The sequence below is a fragment of the Apus apus genome, chromosome 2, assembly GCF_020740795.1.
Source record: "Apus apus isolate bApuApu2 chromosome 2, bApuApu2.pri.cur, whole genome shotgun sequence".
In the NCBI taxonomy this organism is placed as follows: domain Eukaryota; kingdom Metazoa; phylum Chordata; class Aves; order Apodiformes; family Apodidae; genus Apus; species Apus apus.
Window position 1 is genome coordinate 54,552,998 of NC_067283.1, and position 26,639 is coordinate 54,579,636.

A 26,639-nucleotide genomic window follows, 5' to 3' on the forward strand; every position below is an offset into this window, starting at 1 on the left:
CCCCCAGTACCACCCCCCAGTACCACCCCCAGTATCACCCCCAGTACCACCCCCCGTGTCACCCCCCCGGCCGCCGCCAGGGGGCGCTCCCCGGCCGCCGCTCCCGCCCCGCCCCGCCCCGGGGAGGCGTTCCCGGGCGCGGCCCCGCCCCCGGCCCGGCGCGTGCCGCCCGCCGCCGAGCGCGCAGCCCGCGGGAGCCGGGCGGGAGCGGCGGAGCAGCCGTCCCTGCGCTGCGGGAGCGCCGCGCCATGGGCCCTGAGGAGCAGCCGCCGCCCGGCCGCTCCCGCCACCGCCCGCCGCCGCCGCCTCAGCCCGCTCCCGGCCGAGCCCGGCGGCGCGGCGGCTTCCTGACGGAGATCCGCACGCCCATCCGCACCGAGCCCTTCCAGGAGCGGTACAGCCTGAGCCCCGGCAGGGAGCTGGGCAGGTGAGCGCTGCGGGGTGGGGGGGGGTGCTGCGGGGGCTCCCGCCGAGGCAGCCGGAGCGGGGAGGGCGTCCCGCCTGTCCCGCGGGCGCGGCTGGCTCCGGGCGCCGAGCCCGAGGCGTGTGCCCAGCCCGGGCTGCGGGGCTGCGGGGCTGCGGGGCTGCGGGGCTGCGGGGCTGCGGGCGAGGCCGCCGCCTCCCTCCCCCTGCGCGAGGCCTCCGCTCTTCCCGCTGGAGCTGGCGGGGAAGGTGCCGCTCCCTGCCCTGGGTGCCGGTGCGCGGGAGGGGGTGGATGTTGCTCCGGTTTCCCACGGGAGACGGAAACCCGCCTGTCTTTTGCGTGTTGTGGTTCGTCTTCCTTCAGTTTTGTGAGCTGTGACGTGGGGGGTAAAACGAGTCTTAAGAGGGAAGGAGTTTGTGGGTAGCGTGTGCTGGGGAATAATCTGACGGTGGAACTTCTCAAGGCGTTAAGAAGCTGGGTAATAAACCTGGTTTTGAAAGTGACTCCACACGCAGGGTGTAATCAATGCGTAGTTTCAGCAGCTGGCTGATAGCGAGCGAGGTTTGAAGCAGAGCGTCTCGCCGACAGGTTTCTGCATCTCGGGACCCACGCGTATGGAATTTCAGCGCCACTGAACCAGTACTTCGTACTGAAATTGTCGCTGATGAAAAAGAGTGATATTATTCTTACCCACAATCACATCTGCTCTATCTAAAGAGCATTCAGATAAAAAAAAAAGATTAGGTTATGTACCACAGGATATGCAACAAGAAAGACTCCTTAATACATGGGGTTTTATGCAGGCTGTGCTTGCTGTGTGCTCACTTCATACAGCAGTCAGAACCCTTTGGAGTTTCAGAACAAACGTAGCTGCTCTAAGCACCTCTTAACAAATTTTTAGGTTGTCCAGGTGTCAGCTTAATGTTTGCTTGGTAACCCTAAATTACTAATAGAATAATGCCTGTTTAAACATAGTGGCCTAAAGCATTCGCTTGGGAAGCAGGTGGGAGAAACATCCCATAAAGTGAGAAAGCTTTTTTTAGCATATGACCAGTGTCCAGAGCCTGGAAACGGAAGCTAACTAAGTGCAGGCTACAAAACAGCCTAAATTCTAAGCAACAATCAAGAAGACGTGGGAGCAGTATAGCACTGGATATCCTGGTATCACTGCTGCTCGGGTCTATTTATATGAAGATCAGATGACTTTTCAGAAAATACTTTGCAGTTTTCTCATGGAGTGAGAGCTGGGTGATACTCCTTGACGTGATCAGAAAATGGGCTAGATGAAGCTTCCTTCAGACACACAAAAGTACAGCTGAAATTTTTAGCTTTACACTGTGAACAACAAGTAAGTACTGCAGCAAATCTTGGTCTGCAGTTTAAGCAAGAAAATCTCAGCATGGCTTTTTGTTTGGAGTTATTTTTAACCTTTGCATGCAGGTTCTGATTTTGGACCTGCAGTTATGTTAAGTGACAGTTCTAAGTGTCTGTCTTGTTTTTGTGCAACAGTTGCACCTATTTTGGTTCAGGCTTTTTTTTCTCCTCAACTTCACAGATGTTTTCACAGTCTTCTCTCTTAGAATATAGAAATTATGTGTTTTAATGTATATGCTTAGCTTTTAATTAAACAATTTGGAATGCTTTATTACTACGTTTTTATGGGAAAAAGTGGGTACTTCAGCTCAAGTACTCCTATCAAAAACAGTCTTTTCCGAACTCTGTGACAAAGCATAGGTGGCAAATGGAATGTCTCTCTGCTGCTTGTAACTGTCCCTGTCATTTTCTTGATAATGTATGCTTAGCAGAAATTGTTTCACTTTTATCTGGTCATAAAGTGTCTAAGTCTCTACTTATGGGTAGAGTTTCTCTCTACAAAGGATTTGAACAAGTTAGCACCCAGGTATGACAGGTTTTTGTCTCAGATGAAAAGCAGTCCTTGTGGACACAACGTAGTGTATTTTAATTCTAATTTGGTAGCTGAATTTGCTAACAAAAAATGTTTATACACTCTGTTCATCCATCCTGCTTCCTAGAATTAGGGAAACCATTTAAAAGTTAAACTTTAGAGTTTTGTGAGAGCAACATTTGTCCAAGTCAAGCTTAAAACTGACAGCAGGGAGAGAAAAGCAAACAGATTTAGCACCGTTGCTGAGAGTGAGGCTGCTGGGTGAAGTCGACAGGTTTGTGTGCTCTTTGGCCTCTATCCAGTCAGTCAGCACATGTATATTGAACTTGTGGTACTTCAGGCCTCTGTTCCCTTGTCACCTGTGTGTGGAGGGAAGTGGAAAGAGGGGAGAAGATGGGAAAATGGCGTTGCAGTTCTAGCAGTACAGGGAGGGGAGCTGCTGGCCCCTGGGTGGCATGTTGGATATGGAAATCCTGGGGAAATATCACCAAAAGAGCAGTAGATGAGCCTGAGAGGAACCTGGTCATAATGTGGTGAACCTGGTGGGACTTGGGTGCAAAGCCATGGGAAAATCTGGCTTTGTTAGTTCTGCTCACAGGGGAAAAAAACTGCTTTGAGAATGCAAAGTTTACGTGCTTCAAAAGGCTGCTGCCTCATCCAGTAGCTGAACAGGCATTTTCAAGTCTTACCAAAACATACCTGCTAGGGAAGACAGGTCAAATCAGGAAAAATGCTGAAAATTTGGTTATAATGGCTACTCTGGAGAGGAAATTCAGTTGCTTAAAATGGCATGGAAATTGTGAGGGTTTTAATAAAATGTTTTAATAAAAGAAGTTTTGGGCTAGTCTTCATGGCCTTATTAGTTTTACTGTCCTGAAGTCAGAGTGTTCTCACACAAATCTCTATTTAAAGTTGTCTGCTGTTTAAAATCAAACTTACCTCTGGTGGATGGTTTATGGGTGCCACTCCTTGTCAGCTCACTCAGACTGAGTTTTTTCAGCTGGTGCTAGCTTGTAAGGGAGTGTAACCTTTGCAGGGGGCAAGACACCAGTTGCTTAACTCTTCTTTCCCTTACCGTCTGTGCCTAAGCCAGAATTGTACCGCAAAATGGGGAATGATATATTACCTAGAGCTTTAAGGAGTTTATAATAATTGTACTGAGTTGCTTGCTCTTCTTCTCAACAAAAAAGTCCTAACTAATTACACATATTACTAGACTATTAGCTAATTTTTTGTATCAGTGTTAGATTATTGCACTTTAGTATGTGCATAACTTGTTTTACTTAAAGAGATTGTAAATCATGTTCAGAAAATAATACTTCTAGAGCTGGATTGAGGGAAGGCATAAATGACTGGACTTGCTTTCTTTTCACTGGAAGGTAACAGTCAGCTTAAAGGATTGCTCTAACTTAAACAATCTTCTAGTGGAATGTACGCAGCTCATACATCTAAATGTATGTCAAGTGCAATTCAGGTGACTCTCATTCCCAGTTTTTTCTTAAAGCAGACAAGCTCATTCTCCACCCAGAGCTAAGAATAACAAGTATGTTAATAGTCTGAGGAGACTGAAAAGAATAATAAGGAAATATTATTCCATTCTTTGTTTCTGGCCAGTGACCTGGCTGTAGTTTCATGTGCAGATACTGCTTATCTTGGATAGTTTTTTCCCCACAATGTCTGGCATGAACTTGCTTATTTCTTAGGCAGTTTTCGATAACGTGCATCGTAGTACTACATGATGCTTGTACAACAGTAAGAATGTATATGCCCACATTTCTGTTGTCAGCTGCTCTCTGCAGTAGCACAATTTGGGTGAAACAGTTGTGAAAGTGGAAAATAGATTAAAATTAAGACTTGTAAGCAGCTGGTTCCATCATTTGAGAATAAATTTGTGAGTAAATGATTAATGAACATCATAAGTGGAATCCCCACACCTTGCTCTTTGGAAATGAAAAATAGTAGGGGGAAAAAACATACTTTAAGAAAGTTTATAGTGCATATAGTTTTGTGGATCTCAGAAAAGTTTTCTCAACTTTATAAAGTAAGTATCTTTACAGGAATTGCTGTTATTCCTGCATTTGTTACAGTGACATGGTTTTATAGGTCACTTGAAAAACAATTATTAAAGTAATGTTAATTCTCTGATCTTCTGAGCCTATGACAACCAGAATTAACTGATGTGACATGAATGTTCGTTCTTATCTGATTTGACATTTGCTTTGTGATTTGAGGCTTTTGCTTTAAGCCATGATGTATGCCAGATGAAACAATGCTAATTCTGTTGGCAATCTGAAAAGATGACATTGGGCTTCTTTGTAATCAGATATGATTTATCTTAAATCATGATTCTTGAATGAGGCTCTTGTGAGGACTGAGAACCACTTCTAGTTTCCTATTCATGTCCCCCTTCAAAGCATTTTTGTTTGTGTTTGGATGACTGGTAGTTAGTTTTTAACTTTGGATATGCACATTAAGTATTTCCTGTCAAAATTGTTCTTCCTTCAGTGCAGTGTTCTCACAGCTAGCTCTTCTCAGTACAGCTAAACTAGCAATCCTGTGGTCTAATACTGTTTTCACTGTTAAAAATATTTTTATAAGGACTTCTGAAAATCATAAATTTAACAAAAGCAAAGATGAAGCATATGCAATGTGTACTTTACGGGAAAGCTTGTTTATATCTGTCCTATCTACTTATTTGGTCTTTATAAAAAAGAAGTTCTTTACAAATTTATCTTTTGGCTTAACCATAGAGTGGATGGTATCTTTGGATCTTAGCTCTGAAATTGTCTCAGGCATGAATCTAGATTGCTGCACAGTAATTAGCTCTATTAGCTGTAAACATCAGGTTTGTCAACTTTGATCTTTTTTTGGGATTCTATTCAGAAAAGATTAGTTCTACAGAATGTAGTTATAATAGCTCTAATTATACCTATAACTGTAAAGGAACCAGGCAGGATTCTTGGTCTTAAACAACTGAGAATTAGTATTTGTTAGCCAGCTGAACTCCAGTGTAACCTGTCCTTTTAATTACGTCACCTGTCAGGCTTCTGGCCAGCTCAGCTAAACAGGACATGCGTGTCCACACAGTGGTGGTTTTTGCTGCTCCTTGCTGCCCCACAAATACTCTTTGATTTCCATAGTGACTAATGTGAGATGCATCGGCAACATTGGTGCTCGTTAGGCTAGTTAACTTGCTCCCAGATAGATTTTCTATGTGTTTCAAAACAACGCAGCACTTCTCGAAAGCTGTATTATGGAGGTTTCAGACTTTTCTAACTATTTTCTCTAGGTCCTTCACTAGAGTTAAAAGCTTTTGACAATATGCTAAGGTGACATTCAACTGGAAGGAAACTGCATTCAGAGGCTGTTTAAGGAAAGAGATGGCTGAAGCCAGGGGTCTAGATCTTTGGTATAAAGGCTTAGTATCTGCCAGGTATTGAAATTACTTGCTGTTAAAGTGCTTATCTGTTAGTTTCTCAATTTATTTTTATCTGTTGATTATTTTTTTTTTATATCAGCATTGTTGCTAGTTTTTTTTCCTGTGCTGTTTTTCGTTTTGGTACAGCAAGGATTCTAACACCCCTGGTAAATGCATAGCTTTATGTTGTACACAAAGCATACAGATGCATGTCTTCATTTGGAATAACTTAAACCTTTTCACTGACTATATTCACATTGCTCTCTGTCGTAGTGTTACTTCTTCCAACATGTTTTTGGATAGATGTGTTCCAGGCATGTAACAGGTTACCCTTTAGGTGTCTGTTCCTCCTGTGGTGTTCTATGGTGACTATATTAATGCATTTTACAGTGATCTTCTCACCATACCTTCCTACTGCTGCAAAATCCTATGAAATTATTTTCATGCGTTTGCAGGGCTGTAATGTTGTCTTAACAAATATTTTAGTAATTGGGGACTTTCTCCCCAAAAATGGATTCAGGAAATTGGAAGCATGTTCTTACTGTTTGTCTTCCTTCACAGCCATCTGGGCTGTGCTCTGATCTAGTCTGAATACATACTGTGCTGTAGATAATGTGCTTATGCAACATATTATTCAAAGAATAACTGTGGCTGTATCAGCGGTTATAAGTCTGATTATTTTAGTGAGATTGCCTAGCAAATACCCACTTTGTGGGTGCTTATTTGACCTAATCCATTTAGACCGGGTAATTTTGAAATAAATGCCTGTTAAAAGCAAGCTGACCACAACTTCTTCTACCAATTACACTTCATGGATAGCAATATGGCAATAGATTTGAAGCTGATTGGGAGTGGTAACTTCAACATGAGCTGAATTAGTTAATTCTGTGGAATCCAGCTTGGAGATAGGAGAGGTAAAGCCTATGTAATTGTATTCCAAACCAGATGAGGACTCCTATTTTGGTTTCAGCAACACTACAATAAGTTAAGAATCAAAATAAAGATCTCCAAGCTGTTCCTGAAGCTTTATGAGAAACTTTTTACATATAAATGAAACAATAGGTCTTGCCATCAGGTATAATGTTTGTAAAAACAAAAAAAAGATTGCTCTGCTTCAAAGTGTGGGAAGTCATTCATTGCATTAGGTGACAAATATTGATTAATAGACCTTTCCAGTCTAAAAATCAGTACTATATGAATGTAACTGAGTGTGGGACTCAAGGAAGTCCAAAATGCTGTGGTGGAAGTCTTCTGATGCAAGTGCAGCAATGTGGTTTTAGCTAGCCTGCTGCTGTAACACATTGGTTGTGTTTTGTCAGAAATGACGCTCATTACCTATGCTCAGTTCTGCTCAGTGTGTTTGTATTCACATTATGATGTCATAAAAGTTCTGTTACAAAGCTTTATGTTGGTCAAGCTGCTTAATTTTTTTCCTAAATCATCCCTGTTTCTTATGCAGTAAGACTAAGTGGTGTTGAGAACTGTTAATTAGAAAACTCTGGCTGTCATCAGTTGAGACACCGTGGTGAAAATACCAAGTGCCATCTTTGAAAGTGCAGAGTCTGGATACTGCATGGCAAATGGGGCAGGATTCTGAGCAGTTACTCATTGGGAGTGCTGGTTGCTGTTGTCTTTAATATGGTGGGATACTTTAGAAAACAGTAAATTAGTTACTGCAGCATAGTCAGAGAGAGCATAAATTGCCTATTTGCACACATCTGTTTTCTGAGCTTTTTTAATGAAAGGCTTGAGGATAACTAATAAAGCTTGTTTATTCTGTATTTTTGAAATCCAGGTTCCTTGAATTGATAGAGTTTTTTAAATTATTATTTTTCATGGAGCTTATTCTGGGTTGTGGTGTTCTAAAAAAAATTTCTAAATTTAGATTTTTTTAAATGTAGGTATATTTATGTAATAGATATACCTATCTAATAGATATATTAGATAAATTTAGATATATTTTAAATATATCCAATTTAGTTCAAGTTTCCTGAAATGTTAGTTTATGAGGGCAAAGTTGTCACTAAGGGACTTAATTTTAATTTTCAATTTTTCTTCAATTTCAGAGGAAAATTTGCAGTGGTGAGGAAATGCATCCAAAAAGACACTGAAAGAGAGTTTGCAGCAAAATTCATGAGAAAAAGAAGAAAGGGCCAAGATTGTCGGATGGAAATTATCCATGAAATTGCAGTCCTTGAGCTGGCACAATGCAACCTTTGGGTCATTAACTTGCATGAAGTTTATGAAACTGCAACAGAGATGATCTTAGTCCTTGAGTAGTAAGTACTATTAATAATTCCTCAATAACCTTCTGCAGTGTTTTGATATAACTAATAATGTAAAAATACTGTATATCAATATGAATAATGTGATTTGATTGCTTGCCTGTTACACTTGCTTGAGTTGAAAAAGAATTGCCAAGAAAAGCAATATTACGAGAAGTTATGTGCAGTCTTGTAACTACTACAGATTATAATGAATTTCTCCAACTATGTAGTGTCTTTCAAAGCTGAGCTATAATTCATGTGGTTAAAAATGTTTTTAGTGAAATATGAACTGTGTACACTTGTAAAAGAGGAAGAGGAGAGAAGCAACAAATCTGTTAAAAAACTGAAGTTTATTTCATTGACAGTCATAAAGACAGGGTGAAATCTGGGTGGTTTACAAGTTATAAAAAAGGTATTGAAAGCAATGACATTATTTTAAAAGAAGCCATCAAAACCCTCTATGATTTACAAAGAAAAGCTCTATAAGTAATTATCTTTTGGGGGAATAAAAAGAGTAAGAGGATTCAGACCTAGAATAATTTATTTGAAATTACATTTAACTTGTGACTCTACACTTGTCTCTGCGTTTTTTCTGTCCTTGAGTTTGTCCAGATGGGTGTTTCTGCAGCTGTTTTGACTGTTCAGCTAATATGCCAGTCGCTTATATATTTGATGTCTCAGTTCAGATGCAGCCAAATGCTTGTTGCTATTGAACTCTTGTTAAGATCTTGTTTATGTTCTATGGATTTTAAGTAATTAGGAGAGGAGTAGTGAGGCTTGATAGTTCAGAAATTAGTTACCCTGTCTGTTAAGATGAACAGTTTGTACAGCTCTTTTTTCGCTTGATAACAGAAAGGAATGGTGCAAAATCTTGTCTTCCAACCTGATCTTGCTTAGAAGTTAAACTATTTTTAAAACTCAGTAAAATGAAATTAGACTGGCTCTGCTAAGGTAAACTTCCTTCTAGAAGAGATTTTTTCCCTGTCATTATGTCCTTATGGAATTAATAGTTAATGAAATATTCCAGTATCTCTTGAAATGCAAAAGTGTGACAGCGCTTCTGGACTTCTAACCACTGTTATTAGAGATTAGTAAAGGCATGCTTTAAACACTAACAGAACAGATCTAGCTGGAATACAGTTTAAATGTTTGGATCCTGTAGGAATATAACGTGAGCAGCAGGATTCAAAACTGGATGTGAGCAACAGGTTTTGTGATAATTTTAATGCAGAATTGCTAGTTTTGTTTTGAACTCAATTCTCTTACAATTGCAAAACATTTTTAATCCAAAGTATTAACTAGGTTGTTCAGTAGTCACCAAGTCGTTCAGTAATTAGCAGCTTTATTGTTTTTATATGCATCAAACAGTCATACCTTGTTTCAGATAAATAGCTGTGTGTTAGAGTTGTAATTTACAAAAACAGGCTTTCCCTGACTTCAGTAAATATGTCTGGATGCTTCTTTAGTGTCAGCATGTTCCAGAGACATGTTGCAACAGAACAGGTATGAATGTTAGTAAATTTCTGACATTCTGTATGCAGAGGATTAATGAACATACCTAGACTGCAAGCTTTTTTAGGGTATTTCAGCTTCATTTAAGCTTGACAGTCTGTGGCCATTCTTTATGTTGGGAAGGAGAAAACCAAGTACTTAATTGTTACCCACTAGCTTTATCTGCTAAGGTTTTAAAGTTTCTTATGTTGATGTTCAATCTGTCATAAGGGATGAGGGAAACACTTAGTGCTCTGCCTTCATCAAGTGAAATAGTAATGTTACATTGAGGGTTATCTTTTGAGTAGGATCCATTTTTGACAGAAAACAAACTTAATATTGGCCACTAAGTGTTAATATTGAAAGTTCTGAGTAATAGGAAGCAATGAGGCATTACAGTGTTGGCTTCAGTTGTAGGATAGCAAATTGGTGGCTGTCTGCATCCACCCTGACAACAGTTTGTTTGTTGTCACAAGACGTCAAACAGGATTTAAGTAGAAGTTGAAGGTGTGAGTAAGTGTGAAGGGGTAATATGTAAAGCCTGGAATTGATCTAGGTCAGACATGTTTCTGTATTTCAGTGAAAACTGAATGAATTTAAAAGAAAATTGGACTTTTACTGATAAAAGTTAGAGATACAGTTTGGGAAACCTGACATGTCAGATATAAAAGGAATGAAGGAAATGTGACAACTTTTGAGCTTAATATTTGTATGTAATCTACCAGACTTTCTCCAGTTTCTTTTGAAGAAGAGCAACAGAGCATCTGATGCTCAAGAACTGGCAGTTTTTGTAAGTGTTCATCACCATATGTTGATACATGTATGGAAAAGATAGGTGATATTGGTAGGTCATTAGTGGGTCAGATATTACAGAAACCTGTATGTGTAACTTCAAAATCTATGCCATGAAGTACTTTTTTTGTGACGAGCTTCTTAACTGAGCAATTAGCTGCCAGGGTCTGGTTTAGATATAGTAGGCTTTTGTTACACTTTAAAAAAGAAAAAAGTTCTGTTTTATCATCTTGAAGACGTAGTCATGGTTTCTTGGATATGCTGGATTTAAGTGCTTTTTTTCATCTATAGTTATTAGGACCTGGATAATGTTGCTACTTGTATTGCCTTGGACATACTGTCCTACTTACTGGAGGGTGACTGGTTAAGGTAAGACTGCTGGCAGGAGACAATTCTTTTGGCATGGGATTCAACAGATAAAGCTTGAAGCAAAACCATTGTAACCAGAAATAACTGTGCTGTTCCAGTTTTTGCATCTTGCCTATTAGAGTAATTAAAGTTGTTCTAGATGGCAGTCTCAAATCAAGACTGGAGCTCTTAAAAAAAGTTTTAAAAGAAGGTTTCTCAAATGGTATTAGATACCATTTGTTGGTGTTTCGTTCAGTTCTTGGGCTTCCTGATTGGAAATATTAAGGGGGAAAAAAGCACATTGTTTGAGAACCAAGAACTTAAAAGCAGTATCTACAACTTCATGCATTTGGATGCTTTTCTTCCCAGATATCCTCTTGTCAGATACAGATTTACAGTTTTCTCTGTTTTTGGGGACATTGGTATACTATGATAACCTTACACTGAAAACTTCTTGAAGCTGTATTGCTGATAGCAGTACAACGACCTTGATGTGATCTTGTCAAATAAGCTCTGCATACAGAAAGCAGATGAGTTTCCATTCTTCCAAAGAGAAGAGCCTTTGAGAGAGGCTGTTGACAGAGCATAAGAGTAAATTTTTTGCTCTTGCAGACTGTATATGGACAACAAGTTATCCATGGGACAGAATGTGCCCTGGTGGTCAAGAAGGCCAGTGGTATCCTGGGGTGCATTAAGAAGAGTGTGTCCAGCAAATTGAGGGAGGTTCTCCTCCCCCTCTGCCTTAGTGAGACCTCACGTGGACTATTGTGCCCAGTTCTGGGCTCCCCAGTTGGAGAGACAGGGATTTACATGAGAGAGCCCGACGAAGGACTATGAGGATGATTAAGGGACTGGAACATGTGCCTTATGAGGAAAAGCTGAGAGACCTGAGGCTTTTTACTCTGGAGAGGAGAAGATGGTGGATCTCTTCAGTATATATAAATATATGAGGGCTGGGCATCAAGAAGAGAGGGACAGCCTCTTTTCACTTGTGCCCTCTGAGAGGATATGGGGCAATGGACTCAAGCTACAGCACAGGACATTCCACCTCAACATGAGGAAGAGCTTCTTTACTGTAAGGGTAACAGAGCACTGGAACAGGCTGCCCAGAGTGGTTGTGGAGTCTCCTTCTCTGGAGACTTTCAAGACCTGTCTGGATGCATTTTTGAGTGACCTGCCCTAGATTTGGTCCTGTTCTGGTATGGGGGTTGGACTTGATGATCTCCAGAGGTCCCTTCCAACCCCTAACATTCTGAAAAATATGGTCTCACTCAGCATTTGAAAAAAAGTGTATTCTTGAAACTTGTTATCTACATATCTGTTGTGTGAGAGTTTGTACCTCTGAGTTTTTCAGAAGACTATCTTAATGTCTCATCCATTAAAGCTGGGGGTATGTTTAATTTTTTCAGATGCACTAAAATAGATGTTTTCAATATTTTTCTAATGATATGCTAAGTGACTTTTAGTGTATTGTAAGTGCACTTGAAAGAAGTGGGATGCTGAATTCCATATAGTGCATTGTTAAGATATGTTTGAAGGAAGATAAGCAGTCTCCATTGAATTAAAAGTCAGCATAATTGTAACCAAGATTAATGCTTCAGACTTCCAAATTACTTTTAGCTCATTTATGCTGATAAGCAGCTAAAAAATGCTAGCATGTTTTTCACTGATGAAGAGCAGTTGGATTTCTCATGAAAGTTTAGAGAATTTAGTAGCAGAACAGTACATTCATAAACAAATTAAAACAGCTAAATAGTTCAGGTTGCCATAGCTTTTGAGTTTGGAAAGAGTTCTTACGTCCTGGGTTTTTTTTGTATACTTGGCTGAGGAAGTGTGTACTAGAGAAATAAGGCATTTTAAATCACACTGGATTTCAAAACATTGTGCTCTTAAATATTTTCCTTATCATTCTTTTTTCAGATTAAGGTGGCTTGTTTTCCTAAAGACTTTTTTGTCCTAAGGACAATTCTTTGCTTTTATCCCCTAGGAACATTTTCTTTCAAGGTGGGTGGGGGTGCCTGGAGATTTGCAAAGTTGTTTTTCCATAATGACCATTAGAAAAGATGGAGCTTAATGGCAAATATGTTCTTACAGGAAAAATGGGTAAATGTTAAAAACGTCAGAGAACTCCTGGTCTACATATATACAGAAATCATTGCAATTACATGCACGTACAGCAGCTATTTTAACCTCTTCTATGTTTTGATTACTACTTTTTTTTCCCCTGAACTCTAGCTAGGGAATATAAAATAACTGAGTTGAAAGTCTCATTAAGGAGCTTGGTAATACATGGATGGATGTGTGGGAGAATATTTTCAGAGTTCTTTTTGACATTGTACTTCTAACCAGTTGTGACTAGGTTGGCTCACAGCTAAACTGTTTTAGTTTAGGGAATCAGTTAAGCTCACTCCACAGCAACAATAGATGGAACAGTCTTGCAGTAACAATTTTCCTGTGTTCTTGTAAAGGTTTGCTACTTACTTGTGTGAATGTGGTAATTTATTGATAGAATTAATTGTCTGGAAGAAGATGCAGTTCTATTTGCATCCTAAATAGCAAAGTTGACCCAAAAAATGAAACATTTAATGTGCAACCACCTTTCCATGTGAGGCTTTTTTTATAGATAAGTGTCTTTTTCTATGGTGGCTGGGAATGGCTGTGTTCCATGAAGTGGGTGTGCACATGTAAGGACTGTATTTACTAATCTCACTCTTAACAATGCTGCAGGACCCAGGCATCTTCAGAAGTACTGGGAGGTACTAAAGACCTTTTATTAAAAAAAGGTTCTGTTTTGAGGGCTTTCTACTCATGGTGATGCTGTCTTGCTTTCAGGGACATTGCTTGAAGTTTTATTGCTTTGGCTTTTAACACATTGAATTCAGAGTTCTCTAAGTGTAGTATTAAAATTCTAGGTAGCTCACATTTTAGTTAATTTGTTTAGTAGTGTGACTTAGTTGTAACAGGTGTCTACCAAGCAGACATAGAGCACACAGGGCTTTATAAGGCCCCCTCCTTGCTGATATTTTTTCAGGTGGGCCTATTAAAAATGTAGTGTCATCCCTGGTTGACTACAGCAGTTTTTGGGTATAAATAGTATTTTGCAAAATTAAGTAGCAGAAGTATTGTTTTGCTTATTTTAATTGGCAAAACTGTACCAGCAAAATGTCAGGGTTGTTGCTGTAAAACACATTGTGTTAGTAATTTTGGTAGTAAATCTTGCCAGTGTATGTGCATTTGTAATTCACTGCTACAAAGAATTAAATTATAATTATAGTAGATGTTTTTCTATCCCTGTTTTGAAGATCCAAGTGATGTTGCTTAAAAGAATTTGATTTATAGCATTAAAATACACTGGACCATGTACCATTTTAAAAATGTCATTAATATCTGAATCTTATTCAGAGTTGAAATACTACTTTTTCCTTGAATTAAATAAAAATGTGCTGAAAAATGTGATAGTTTCAACCATATGCAGTTTTTCTAGAGGAAGTGAAGTATTAATAGTCCTTTGAAAACCTCATTTTATTCTTGAGTTCTATCATCTTTGAAACAGAATGAAGAAAAATGGTTATTTAATGGATTTTTTTTAAAAAGAAAATCTTAGTTTAATAAATCAAATTGTACTTCTGTAGCAGTTAGCCAGCATATAGAACAGAAATATAAAACTTTCTTAAAAGTTAAGATGTCACCCTCTTTTAAACTCTTTTTTTCTTGCATGACCGTCTGTGGAGAGAATTTTAAATACAAGAATATTAGGGAAGGCAAAAAGCTTTTTTATTAATCATGAGGCACTTTCAGGTACTAGGACTGTAACAGTAAAATTAATATAGGCAAAATGAAAATTTGAGTACATTTAAGTGTTCATCTTCTGGGTATGTAATTGAAATAACACCATTTCTATAGAACTCCCATTTGCTGTTATATTCATGTTGAATATGCCTCTGTCTTCTGGATTGCCTAGTTAATATAATTTATTAAGAAATATAATTTATTTAAGAAAAGAGCAAGCAAAGGCAAAATAGATGGCTGTGCATCAATAGAGAGTAACGCTTGTGCAAAATCATGTTTGGCGTGTCACCATTTGGGCTAACTGGAGAAGATGCTGTCCTCGGGGTTCACCATTTTTCACTAATGATAATGAAAGAATTTCATACAGAAGATTGTGTGTGGGTGTGTCAATTTCAAAGTAGTAATTCAGCAATCCAAATGCAAAATTGTCCTGTTCTAATATGTTCTTATGCCCATTACTGTTTTAAGATAGAGCCTCTGCTTATTTACTTTTGATGACACATGATTTTGCTGTAAAACAATTTTAGTTCTCCAGAGTCATTACTAAACAGATAGTACTGCTTGTGGCTTCAGAGTACTTTTAAAATATTTATTCTTCTCTAGTTATTTTTAATTTTTGTTACTTTATTTATTTAAACATATATAAACAGAAGATAAAGAAGCAAGCTAAGGGCTAAAGTTTTCCAAAGTACTTTTAGATGAAAGCTATTTAGAAACTTAATGCATCCCTGTATACCAGAGACTTCACAGACAGTTCAATTATAGACTTTACATTTAGTCTTTTGAGGGTGTGCAAAGCATTTTAAGGAGGACTGGGGGTGGAGCTGTTTTGAGTTGTGTTTACAAAGGCTTACCTTGGCCAAATTTCCATGCAGTTTCATAGGAATGGCAAAAGGCACATATTTTATGTAAACACTGCCCTTAAACAAATGTGGCATTCATCTAAAGCATAGTCAGTAGTGTTTCCAAAATAGTCCCCAGAATGTCAGTAGTAGTCATATTCTCTAGCCTAAATCACTAAGATCTTTTCTAAGAGCTTTTCTCTGAAGTTGCTGTACTGTAGAGAAGTCTCCTAGGCTGTAAAAGCTTGCCAAATGTTTAATAACTTAAAGTACTGCTATTGGATGCTACTGCCTGCTGATTTTGCCTACACTACATAAAATAGTACAAGTAGAACAAAATGGGTGCTATATCTTAGTTGTTGAAATAATAAAATTCATATTGTTCCATAGTGCTGCTGGAGGTGAAATCTTCGACCAGTGTGTGGCTGAGAGAGAGGAAGCCTTCAAAGAAAAAGATGTTAAACGGCTTATGAAACAGATCTTAGAAGGAGTTTCATTCTTGCACAGAAACAATGTGGTTCATCTTGACTTAAAGGTAAGATTCATGCTGGGTTTTTTCTCATTAATTTCTTATCTGTTGACTTCCTTGTTGGTCATATGTCATGCAAATGATAATTTGTACTTAACACAATTTTTATCTAGTTATTCCTCAAATGATAAAATTCAACCTTTGGGATGCAGTAGGGTAGTTTTTATGATTATGTCAAATATAAACTTCATTTAAGTGAAATGTAATGAATTCAAAATTGGGTATGCGTTGTACCTTAAATTATGAATGTGTGCTTTGGGTAAGACCTGACTCATTTTTCAAGTGCCATAAAAATGTCTAGATGTTACATGGCTGTTGAAAAATAGGTTTGTTTTTTGTATTGACTTGAGTTTTAGTGAAGCAGAAAGGTGGCAGAGGCACTGCTAGTGTAGTGCTTCAGAATGAAGTCTTGGTACTGGACTGGTAAACTGTGTATTAATGTGTTAAATACTTTCCTAACACTTTGGTATTTTTTTTAAATTACTGTAAAGCTTAAATGTTTGTCATTTACTGCCAAACAGTTGGCCAGCACACTATTGGTATATAAATTGCCATGATTTACTGGAGTAAATATTTTTCCTTATTGAAGAGCAGTTTTTACCCAAATAAAGAGATAAAAGTCCAGTTGCTATCATATGAAATCCGAAGTATTGCTTATGGTTAGAGAAGGAAGTTGTAACAGGAATCCAGAAAACTATCCTCTCCCACTGAACATAATGCTACTGAGTGCAAATTAAGTATCACTTGACAGTATTGTGTTGATGGTATTTAATTTGCAGGGTGTGCACAGATTGTAGTCAGGAGTCTTTCATCTCCTCTTAATAGTGCTTAAAAGCTGCAGAGTAAGGGAAGACTCCTTGCTCTGTGTTTTCATTTGCTGTTTCACTTGATCTTGACTTGGTGTTCGGAAAAGCTTAAAGTAGTTGGGAATGGAAGAGAATTTAAAAAGGTGTGGGGGCTGAGGAAGGACTAGTTGCCTCTTGTCTACAGCAGAGATAGGTGAAGAGCCTTACATAGCCCTGGAGTCTGGGAGAATGACTGCTCCAAGCTGCACTCTCCTATGGCATATGTTACTCTGGTTATCCAACAGACATTTCCCTTCCTTCTTCCGTATGGCTTTCAAGAAGTTGTGTTTGGTGAGAACAACTAGCAGAATCATTTGAAATTGGCTTCAGTGGCAATTTACACCAATATTCAAAAAGCAAACTAACACAATTATGGAAGAAGTGGCCTAATACAACAACATTCATTTTCTCATTTGATTTTTTTCAGGTGGGTTAAGGTGGAATGTTTATTACACAGAAGTGTAATATTCCTTGACTAAAGGAACGTGCAGGAAGCTGAAGAGAGTTGAAAACTTAAAATAGAATTTTTCAAGGCAAATTAACAGTTTAATCTGGAGTTGAAACATTTATAGCAATTAGAGCAAAGCTGTTGGTTAATAGGCCTCTATAGACTGTCCAGGCTGTACTGAACCAGTTTTGATCACAGCCTTATTTCTTATTTTGGGGAATAAGTGTGATCCTAGTCTAATACAGCTACTCTTTAAGTGACTGTTGATCAGCCTAGTTTCATCTTTACACAAAATGTAGCTGGTGTATCCCAGTTAGTCTGTTTTTCCTGTTTCTGCCCAGTGTTTCTTAGATAGTTCTTGTCTTTCTTCTCAGAATCAGATTTTTTTTACAGTGTTATAAAATTAGATACCTAGCTTAGTTACTGTTGAAGGTTAAGGTTTGACATTGATTAGTTTAAAACACGACCTTTATTATGTGTCCCTAGTCATACTCTTCTTGAAACCAACTAAAGGATACAAGAAATACTAGGGCAAACAGTTCATGAAAACTTCTGGAGTAATGGCAAATTTGCTATGCACGGATTTTGCCATTATATAGTCAGTTTACAAGATTCCAAAACCTTCTGGCCAGGTTGGGTTGAAGGGTATCGTGCTTTACAAAGTACACTTTTTACAAACAGTTTGTGTTACTTACAGAATAAGCTTCCAGATGCCACCAGATCTTTGTATACGTTGCCTTAGTCTGACCTTTGCACTGCAAGGACACTGACAGGAAAGCTGTGTTCTTCATGTGACAGTAATTTAGTCCAATTTAAGTGAAAAATGTAAGACTGGTTAATATTTGCAATGATAAAAAATGCTTTTTGCTGCTATTATTCTTCATATGATGATACAGATATAAGCAACATCTCAGATTCCTAAAGCCAAAGTTTCTGGTTGTTGACAGTATGCTTGGAAAATGCAACTTTATTGACAGTCTTTCCCAAAGTACCCATTTCTGGTTGCACTTTGGTGTTGGGCTAGACTTGTTTGACCACATGTTATTTCTGTGCACATCCCAATCTTGAAGTCAAGTTCATCCCTTCAGATTGTCCATTTAGCCAAGGATTCTTTCTTCTTTTGTTTTGTTTGGGTTTCTTTGTTGGTGCACAATGAAAGAGGATCTAAATCAGAACCTTTGGGCCTTACTGCATTAGAGAGGGAGGTTTTTAAATGTTGCTATTTGACAGTTTTCAACAGCCATTTCATTCCTGCTTGACTGTAGGAGTGAAAGGTCCTTTTTAGAGTGGCTACCAGGAGAGCCTCTGGCCTGCATCTCACTTGTGGACTACTTAGTATTAGGCAAACATAAATGTATTATAGCAGAGGGAAAACAAAAGAGAAACAGTATTACATGTGAGAAAATTATCTTCCTTTTATTAAAAGTTTTTGAGTAATTGTGTTGAAAACTATCGTAAGTCCAAAGCTAAAACCTGTTTAACATTTCATGCAGGTGTTTAGACTGTCACTTCACATGAACCCCATAATGATTCCTTAAAAGAAGAAAACAACTGGTATTTCCTTATGAAATTATTTAGGGTTATGGCTTGATTCATACTGTAGACAGGTGTGGTATTTTCTGCATAGGTTTGTTTTCAGTAGTAAGATTGTTTTTTTATAAAAATACAAGAAAAACTTCTGGCAACTGTGTTCCCTACTGAAATATTATAATAGAGGGCTTAAGGGTTTCACAAAACATTTCCATTAACAACTTTTCCTCATTTAAATACAGAGGACAAATGCTTTTCTCATGCTTCTTATTTGCCTCTTCAGAAAGTAACTAAATTTTCCACTGGGAAGAACATCTGAGAGGCTAATTAGGGAGGCATGGTCAGCTTTTTTGGATATTTGCTTTTCTAATACAAACACAGAATAACGAATGTGAGCTATAAAGCATATGGTAATGCAGAGCTCCAAAAGCCTTTGTACAGCCACCAGATCCCAGTTTGTAAGCAAAAAAGAAGCTGCTGCTAATGCGTAGATTTACAAACAGAAACAAGATTGACAACATTGTGGAGTGAGTTTGAAATACCATGGTTTAACTTTGCAGGAATGAAAGAACTTGCCTATATATAGGTCTTGCAGCAAGGAGGACCGTCCTAAGGTTTATAATACGTTCTTGTACAGTTTTATTTCTGTGTTCAAAAGCAAGGCAACTCATGTGGAAGCATGTCTTCATGATTGATGTGGGGACGAGGAGAGAATGGCTCAGTGATTAAGGAAAAAGTATAAATGTTGGTGTTAATCCAGTTGGATTATCAGTCAGTGGTTGCTTTGGTGTTCTTACTCTTTTACCTTCCTCCCTTTTAAAAACTACCCCTGATGCAGAATAATCTAGGTTCCCGATAAATAAAGACTACTTTGCTTTCATGGAACTTGTGCTCACACAGTGTCAACTGTCAGGCTTATCATTCAGAGAAGATAATGATAGAACCCAACGTGATCACTGGCCGGGGGCAGGGAGGGTCACACCTTTTTGTTTTTCGGCATGGAATTTTCAGTTGTGAAAAATCTCTTAAGACATGTTGTTTAAATTTAGTTTTCAGATGATTTTTTTTTTAACTGAGCTAGCATTTAAGCAGTAAGGAACTTCTTAATGACCACACAGTTGCTTTGAAGGATGACAGCCAAGATCTAGTGACGTCAGAGCAAACAAGTTTGCTCCAAAGGTGATGCTGTTAAAAACCTGTTTTTCAGGCTGCTGTATTTTTTTAAACTGTTCTTCAGTTAGTGTTCTGTAATACAATTTGAACACAATTGAGGTTGGTTGCAACAGACTTTTAACAGGTGTAGTCAGAATAGTTTTATGTGTTCAGTTTTTTTTTAATTATTGGGTGTTTTTGGACATCCTGCAACAGGGGAGGTATTTTACACCATCTGTTGGAAGGAAGCAAGGAGGGAAGGGAAGTTAAAAAGGGGATATGAAGGATTCAAGGTATAAATGTGGAGATATTTCTATGCTGTTGTTAAATTATAGCTATTGCAGGCATTTTGTACGTGTTTGAAGCTGTAAGGGGTAGATGCTGGATTCTCAGTTACAAACAGAAAATCCTGCCACTCCCTTTAGCCTGTGTGTCTCACCCTGGGGAAAAACAAATGATCCTGGTTATCGTACTAGCTAGGGAATGCATTATTGCTAGTCATGATCTAAAATAATTATGTGATATGGTGTCACAGACAGTAGATTTGGGTGATTCTTAAAGTCTCCTCCTTTTGTTTTTCAGCCCCAAAATATTCTACTAACCAGTAAGTCTCCTCTGGGAGACATTAAAATAGTAGATTTTGGCCTTTCCAGAATAATGAAGAGCAGTGAGGAACTAAGAGAAATTATGGGAACTCCAGAATATGTAGGTAAGTTGTTACTATAGAAGTGATGTATAGTCCAGGCTTTTGGAGAGTGAAAAGAGAAAATACCTCAATTTGGTGAATGCCAGACTGGCTGTGTAGCTCTGTGTCAAAGACAAGGTTATTACTTGGACATGATCCTGCTGTAAAAGGTAGAACTGGCAAGCCTTGCCAGCCTACTAAGTGATAATAGTGTGCCTGTGTTGAAGGGGTCGTGCTTTAGATTACTCTTACAGCAGTGATAAGAAGTGTTACCTGGATTAAAAGTTCAAAATTACATATTCAGTCTCTGAATATAATATTTAACTTGTGGAGGTTTGTATCCATTTTATTTTTTAAAAAGCACAAATCATTCCAGGCCTTGAAAATGTACTTGAAAATATCTTTGTTGTATGGTATCTCTTCATGGGTATACATTTCAGTGCTAGAATATGGAATGTTGGATATTTCTGATTTTTCTGTAAGAGTCTGACCTGGCTTCTGAAGATGACAATAAAAGGAAAGCTTTTTTTTTTTTTTTTACTTAAAACCAATGAATAATAGTAATCACTTAAATAACTTGAATAGAAATATTTTTATTATGAAAGAGTGCCATGGCTCCAATGTGTTATCTTATATAACAGGCATGTGGTAAAATTTATAACTGCACTATATAACTACAATGTAATGTCTGCATGTGATAAAAACAACTTGATTTTTTTTTCCCCTGAATAGCTCCTGAAATTCTGAGTTACGACCCAATCAGTACAGCGACCGACATGTGGTAAGTGGAACAAATTAATGGTCATTGAAACTTACTTCACTGAAAAGGTTTAGAAAAAAACCAAAACCAAACAACTAAATAAATGGACTAAAAGCTGCTTTTCTGTTTGTTTTTATTATTTTTTACTTCTCATTTAGGAGCATTGGAGTACTGGCATATGTTATGCTAACAGGGATATCACCTTTCCTAGGGGACGATAAACAAGAAACATTCTTAAATATATCTCAAATGAACGTAAGTTACTCTGGAGAAGACTTTGACCTCATATCAGAGTCTGCCGTGGATTTCATCAAAACTCTGCTGGTTAAGAAACCCGAGTAAGTAAAATGCACATTTGTATATGCTAAATGTCAGACTGGATTTGTTTTAAATGTAGCAAGTGCTGGCATTTCCTTTTTTAAGGGATAAGGGAACTTGGTTTGTATTTCATTGCTATCTGTTACTTCTTATGTATATGAAAAGAGAATTTCTCCATTTCCCTCCAGACTTGCATGTTCTGAATGTGTCCAAGTGTTAGTAATTAAAACTCACATTGATTTAATAACACTGTATATCAATTGTAGCATGTGCTACAGTATACTGACTTTCCTTGCAGGTACTTTGATGGTGCCTTTTAGATAAACTCTGCTTTCAGGGGTTTATTTTTTAAGAGCTGGTACCTGAGTCTTTTCTTGTTGGTTAGTTGGTTTCTCAGTGGGCAGCAAACTGGAAATTCCTGGTTGCAAAATAGGTGTTTTCTGTGGATCTTCGTGAGGCATGTCAACTATTGAAATTGCCCACTGCTTGTCTGTGGGAATATTTGAAGACTGTAAGGATTGGATAGTTTTCCTGTTTATTAAAAAAATAACATCTGTATAAACTTTGAAAGTTGATTGGCAATGTGGGAGAATAAACTTAAGGCTCTATGAACTGAGCTCCTTTAATTTCAGTGTTAGCAGTTTACCTCCTTGGGCTGCTGGTGGTGTTTTTTGATAAAAGATAGCTATCAACACCTAAAAAAGCTTGGTCTTTAATACAGTCATGTCCTTGGAATTATTTCTGTGGATCTCTTCTGCAAGGTACTGGATTTCAAATTCATTTGAACACGTATTTTAACACTTCCTCTACAGGGACCGGGCAACTGCTGAAGAATGTCTTCAACATCCATGGTTAGAACAAAGTGATAATCCTGCTAGCAGGGCCTGGAGTAAGAGTACAGGAGGAGAGACCAGTGATGTCACCCAGGGAGATGCAGATTCTGCCTCTGAAAAATCAGTAGATGCTGAGAAGACTGAAGAGGAAGAAGCAATAGTGACAGAAGAACTAATTGTAGTGGCATCATACACACTGGGACAATGTAGGCAGTCAGAAAAAGAAAAAGTAACTGAGCAGAAAGCCATTTCCAAACGATTTAAATTTGAGGAACCGTTACTGCAAGAAATACCAGGAGAATTCATTTACTGAACTGTGTGGAGCTTCATAGCTATAACTGGAAGGCAGTGTTTTCTACTAAACAAAAATATCCTAGCCAAGTGAATTTCTGATATGCAATAAATGTTCTAGATAAAAGAAAATGCTGATAAATCCAAGGAACATGTGCCAAGTTTTTAATTTCATGGAACAGATAACAAGATTTCAAGTGGCTGACAGGAATCTTAAAGTTAAAAGCTTACTGTTTTTTCACAATTTTTAGTTCTGCCGGGTTTTTTTGTTGTTGCTTGATAGCAAAGTTTTTGTTAATTGTTCCAGTGTTCTGGAGAAGTTGACATTGGAAGTGTTTCAGTGACAGATGTCAAGAGGAGTATTTTAGGATGTGTTTTGACATGTAATGCAAACAGGTAATGCTGGGTTTTCCTCCAACACCTTTTAGCACTCCTGACTTCAGTTGAGCTATCTTCTGATTTAAAAATTGTATGGGAGGAGAATTTGATCAACTGGTTTGATGTACAGATTTCAGAGTTATACTGTGTATATATTTGTTTACATCACACCAAGGACCCAGACTCATCTGGTGTGTAGCCAAACAGTGAGCTGTGCTTCAGTAGGAAGAGATGCACATGTCCCACAGCTAAATAAATCTATTGGGGAATAGTTCCAGGTCACAGTGGTGATACTTCTTTCTTTGGGAGCACATGAACTCTCCTGCTTCAGCGGGTGATGAATTTGCTGGAGTCAGTCACTCTTGAGAGCCAGCAATAATTGCTTCCTTCCCCTCTGGTGTTGGGTGAGATGTGCTATTAGAATCCAGCTCACTGTGACCACACAGTGTTGATGAATGGAAAAAAGAATGACAGAGGGTCTGATGTAGCTCTGCTGAAGTTCCTGGAGTTCTCTCCACTGACTTCACCATGTTAGATCAGACAGCTTGTCCAGCTAGTGATAAATCAGCCCTCGATTCCACCCCCTCTGCAGAACCCAGCTGGAGTTTTACTGAGAGCATGAGGTCATTTCTGCTTTCTTTCTCTTCCTCTATCCACTGCTTTAAGGAAGAAAGAAGCATCCTTAGGCTCTTGTTCCGTATGGCTATCAGATGAGGAAAGAGAGAGGGCTTCCTTTGAAACAATGAAGCACAACTTATACTTCATGCTTCCAATTGCTCTCCTTTAGACACTTGGAAAAACAGCATGTGTATCATGGGGCAGAGTGAGATTAGGGAGCTGTATGGATGGGTCATCGTTCTCAATCGACATGGTCCCTCAGAGGACAAAGCTGGGACCAACTGAGTGTCAAAATTGCAGTATACATGTCTGAGGATCTTGGACTGAGTCCTAGTTTTCTAAGAAATCTTTCCTGTTGATGCTGTTCCAAAGTTTAATTTTTATGTAGAAGTTTAATACTGTTATATTGCATACTGTTAACTATTCAACTATTTATTTGGTTTCCTTATGCTGTTCCTTTATAATAAACCTTGACAAAAGTTTTCTTGCTATAAAGCAATGAATAGAAACTCTTAAGCTAGTTTTTCCTTTTTTTCCCTGTGGCTACACACTTCCTTAATGTCAAATGTACCAATTCCTACTCTTTTTAGTGCACGGGAGTTCAGTGCTCTGTGCTAATATTACAGTTCCTCCTTCACACAAAAGGTAAATGGTTTACTAAGACAAGCAGTACCAGTGTGGTCTGAGTGTTGCTGTAAGGATGGGAGAAAAAGAAAACTGATAAAGCAGCATCATGGCACTGGGGCAATGAGCACCTTTCCAAAGGCTGGTCTGGTTGCCTTCACCTGAAGCCACATCAGAAAAATTGCTCCTAAATTAAGCTGTTCTATTAGGCTTCTTCCCTTATGGAATTCCATGTTGAATATTCATGTAGGCAGGACAACTTTTCACTCCATGGAAGACTTCATGTAAGAAAACTTCCACTAGTACTCCTAATGGAATTTGGATGCATTTCACTATTTCTAATACCTTTCATACTCTGGAGAAATTAGTCACTTCCTGTTTTTTCCCTCCTGTAAACAGAACTTACAGACTCCTACTGAGAAGCTGCCGTGTGAGGTTTTCTTGGGTAGCTCTCGGTTGCCTCTGGTAGATGTTAACCAAGACTCTGAGCCAACAGAGCAGCTGTGTTCCTGGGCACCGTGTTACTGCCTGCTTGCTGACCCTGCCTATGGTGCTGATCTCCTGCAGAGTGCTTGGGCAGGACAGTTCTCTTCATAGGCATCTTTCTTTTGCTGTTCAGTCACTTGCCCAAGACAATTTGCTTGCAGGAGGACAGGCATACCTTACCAAAACTCCTTTCTGCAAGATTCAAGTTTTTCCCAGCTTCAGTCATGGCCTTTCTACCTGCTTTTTTTCTTTCTGCATCCATCCATCCTCACTGTTACGAAGCTCAGCAAAGCCCTGAGGTTGAAGCACGTTGACATCCTCCCACCCTTACAGAACACGTTGACGTTGCCAGACCTGCACACCTAAATGTGTAATAGTTGTCATGGTTGTTCAGAGCAAATCATTCAAGGGACCTGCAAGCCGTTTCAATTCCTGTTTGTAACCACAGATCATGTCTTGGGTGGAGACTGGTACTGGTGTAAAAGAGCAGATGCTGAGCAGCATACATTTTGTCCTATATTTGCTGTTTTTAATGTATGACAATGAAGCTTAACATGTATAAATGAACTATGTACTTTTACTACAAGGCCAGTTTCTCTTGAATTGGCTGCTTTGAGGCTTCAAGTGGGCTGCATTTCTGTTTAACTTTTTGTGCCTTAAGGTGGTTTTGTACAGTGTTTTTTAACATCATTAAGAGTTTGTATAAAGTTGTGAAAGTTTAATAGTGTAAGTTATAAACAAGGCATTTTAGATTGGGCCTATAATAGGAAGAACTTTCTCTCATGCTGAACTGCAGGACTATCAGCCAGTCCCACACATGCCTGAAGCTGTATTTGTTCCACTGTAAGCGTGGGTAAAGCTGTAAATGAGATATTCTTTCCCTGTGCTGTAGGGAGAGGCTATTGAGGTTACTGGTTTGGGGAGGCTTAGTTACTAGTGAAGTAACAGGTTCAAAACTGGAAACGAGTCACCAGCTTGTGAAGAGCTGGTTTTCTGCAGCTCCGTGAATACGGAGGACTGTGCGTACACGTGCAGTTCCTCTGGAAAAAAGCTGCTTATGCCTTAAAGCCTTTGTGAAGAAGGAAGCAACTCCTTGTCCCCTGTGGGCAACGTGCTCTCAGTCCCCGCTCTCCAGACTGGGCACCTGCTGTTTGCTTGAATGCAGGAAGTTGGAGGGAGTGGAAGTGCAGATGTTCTTAGGCATTGCCAGAGAATTGTTATTTCTAGGGCTCTGAGGTAAAAGACATGATCTATAGGCAGGGGGAGGTCCAGGCCTATGCCCCTCTTGCAGCTGTTGGAATAAACAGCAAACATCTAATTGAAAGCAAAGCCTTCTCTGGTTTCATTGCTACATTATTTTATAGTCATAAATCTGGAAGTTCTATGAAATACCCTTTTTTTTTTTCTTTTTTTTTCTGGTTGAAAGCTGAATTTGCCTTGTCTCATTTCTTCCACCTTTCATTTGGGGGTCCTTAAATACAAGTTGGGTGAATTCCAGCTTGTCATCTACCAGGTGAGTACTGAGAGCTGTTAGGTAGGTAATGCAAACACAAATTAACTGCTCATTTTCCACTGGTGGGACTGGCAGGGGACAGGGAGGAAGGTGGGCCTTGCACCTCATTATTCCGTGGCTTAAGGTCTCCTGAATATTCCAGATGCTGTTCCTGGAAGACAGTTCAACATCTTAAAGAAATAGTGCCAGTTTGTTGTATTTCTGATAAGGTGTTTACTGTTTCAGGAACTTTACAATAAATGAAATTTTGTTTTCTGAACAGGTGCTGCGTCTTTTTTTCTTCATACATTGGGAAACACTTCAGTTTTTTTAAAAGAATAATTATGTTTTAATGTTTCTTCAAGACAACATT

The 26,639-nt window shown here is 38.7% G+C and overlaps 1 protein-coding gene across 1 annotated transcript; it reads left to right on the plus strand.

Moving 5' to 3' along the window:
* The first annotated feature begins 203 nt into the window (after nucleotides 1-203).
* STK17A (serine/threonine kinase 17a) lies at nucleotides 204-26,546 on the plus strand. Its single transcript, XM_051612730.1, has 7 exons — nucleotides 204-427; nucleotides 7,815-8,027; nucleotides 15,668-15,812; nucleotides 20,364-20,490; nucleotides 21,199-21,247; nucleotides 21,385-21,564; nucleotides 22,357-26,546. The coding sequence occupies exons 1-7, from the start codon at nucleotides 249-251 to the stop codon at nucleotides 22,688-22,690; spliced, it is 1,227 nt and encodes a 408-aa protein (XP_051468690.1). The 5' UTR covers nucleotides 204-248; the 3' UTR covers nucleotides 22,691-26,546.
* The last annotated feature ends 93 nt before the right edge of the window (nucleotides 26,547-26,639 follow it).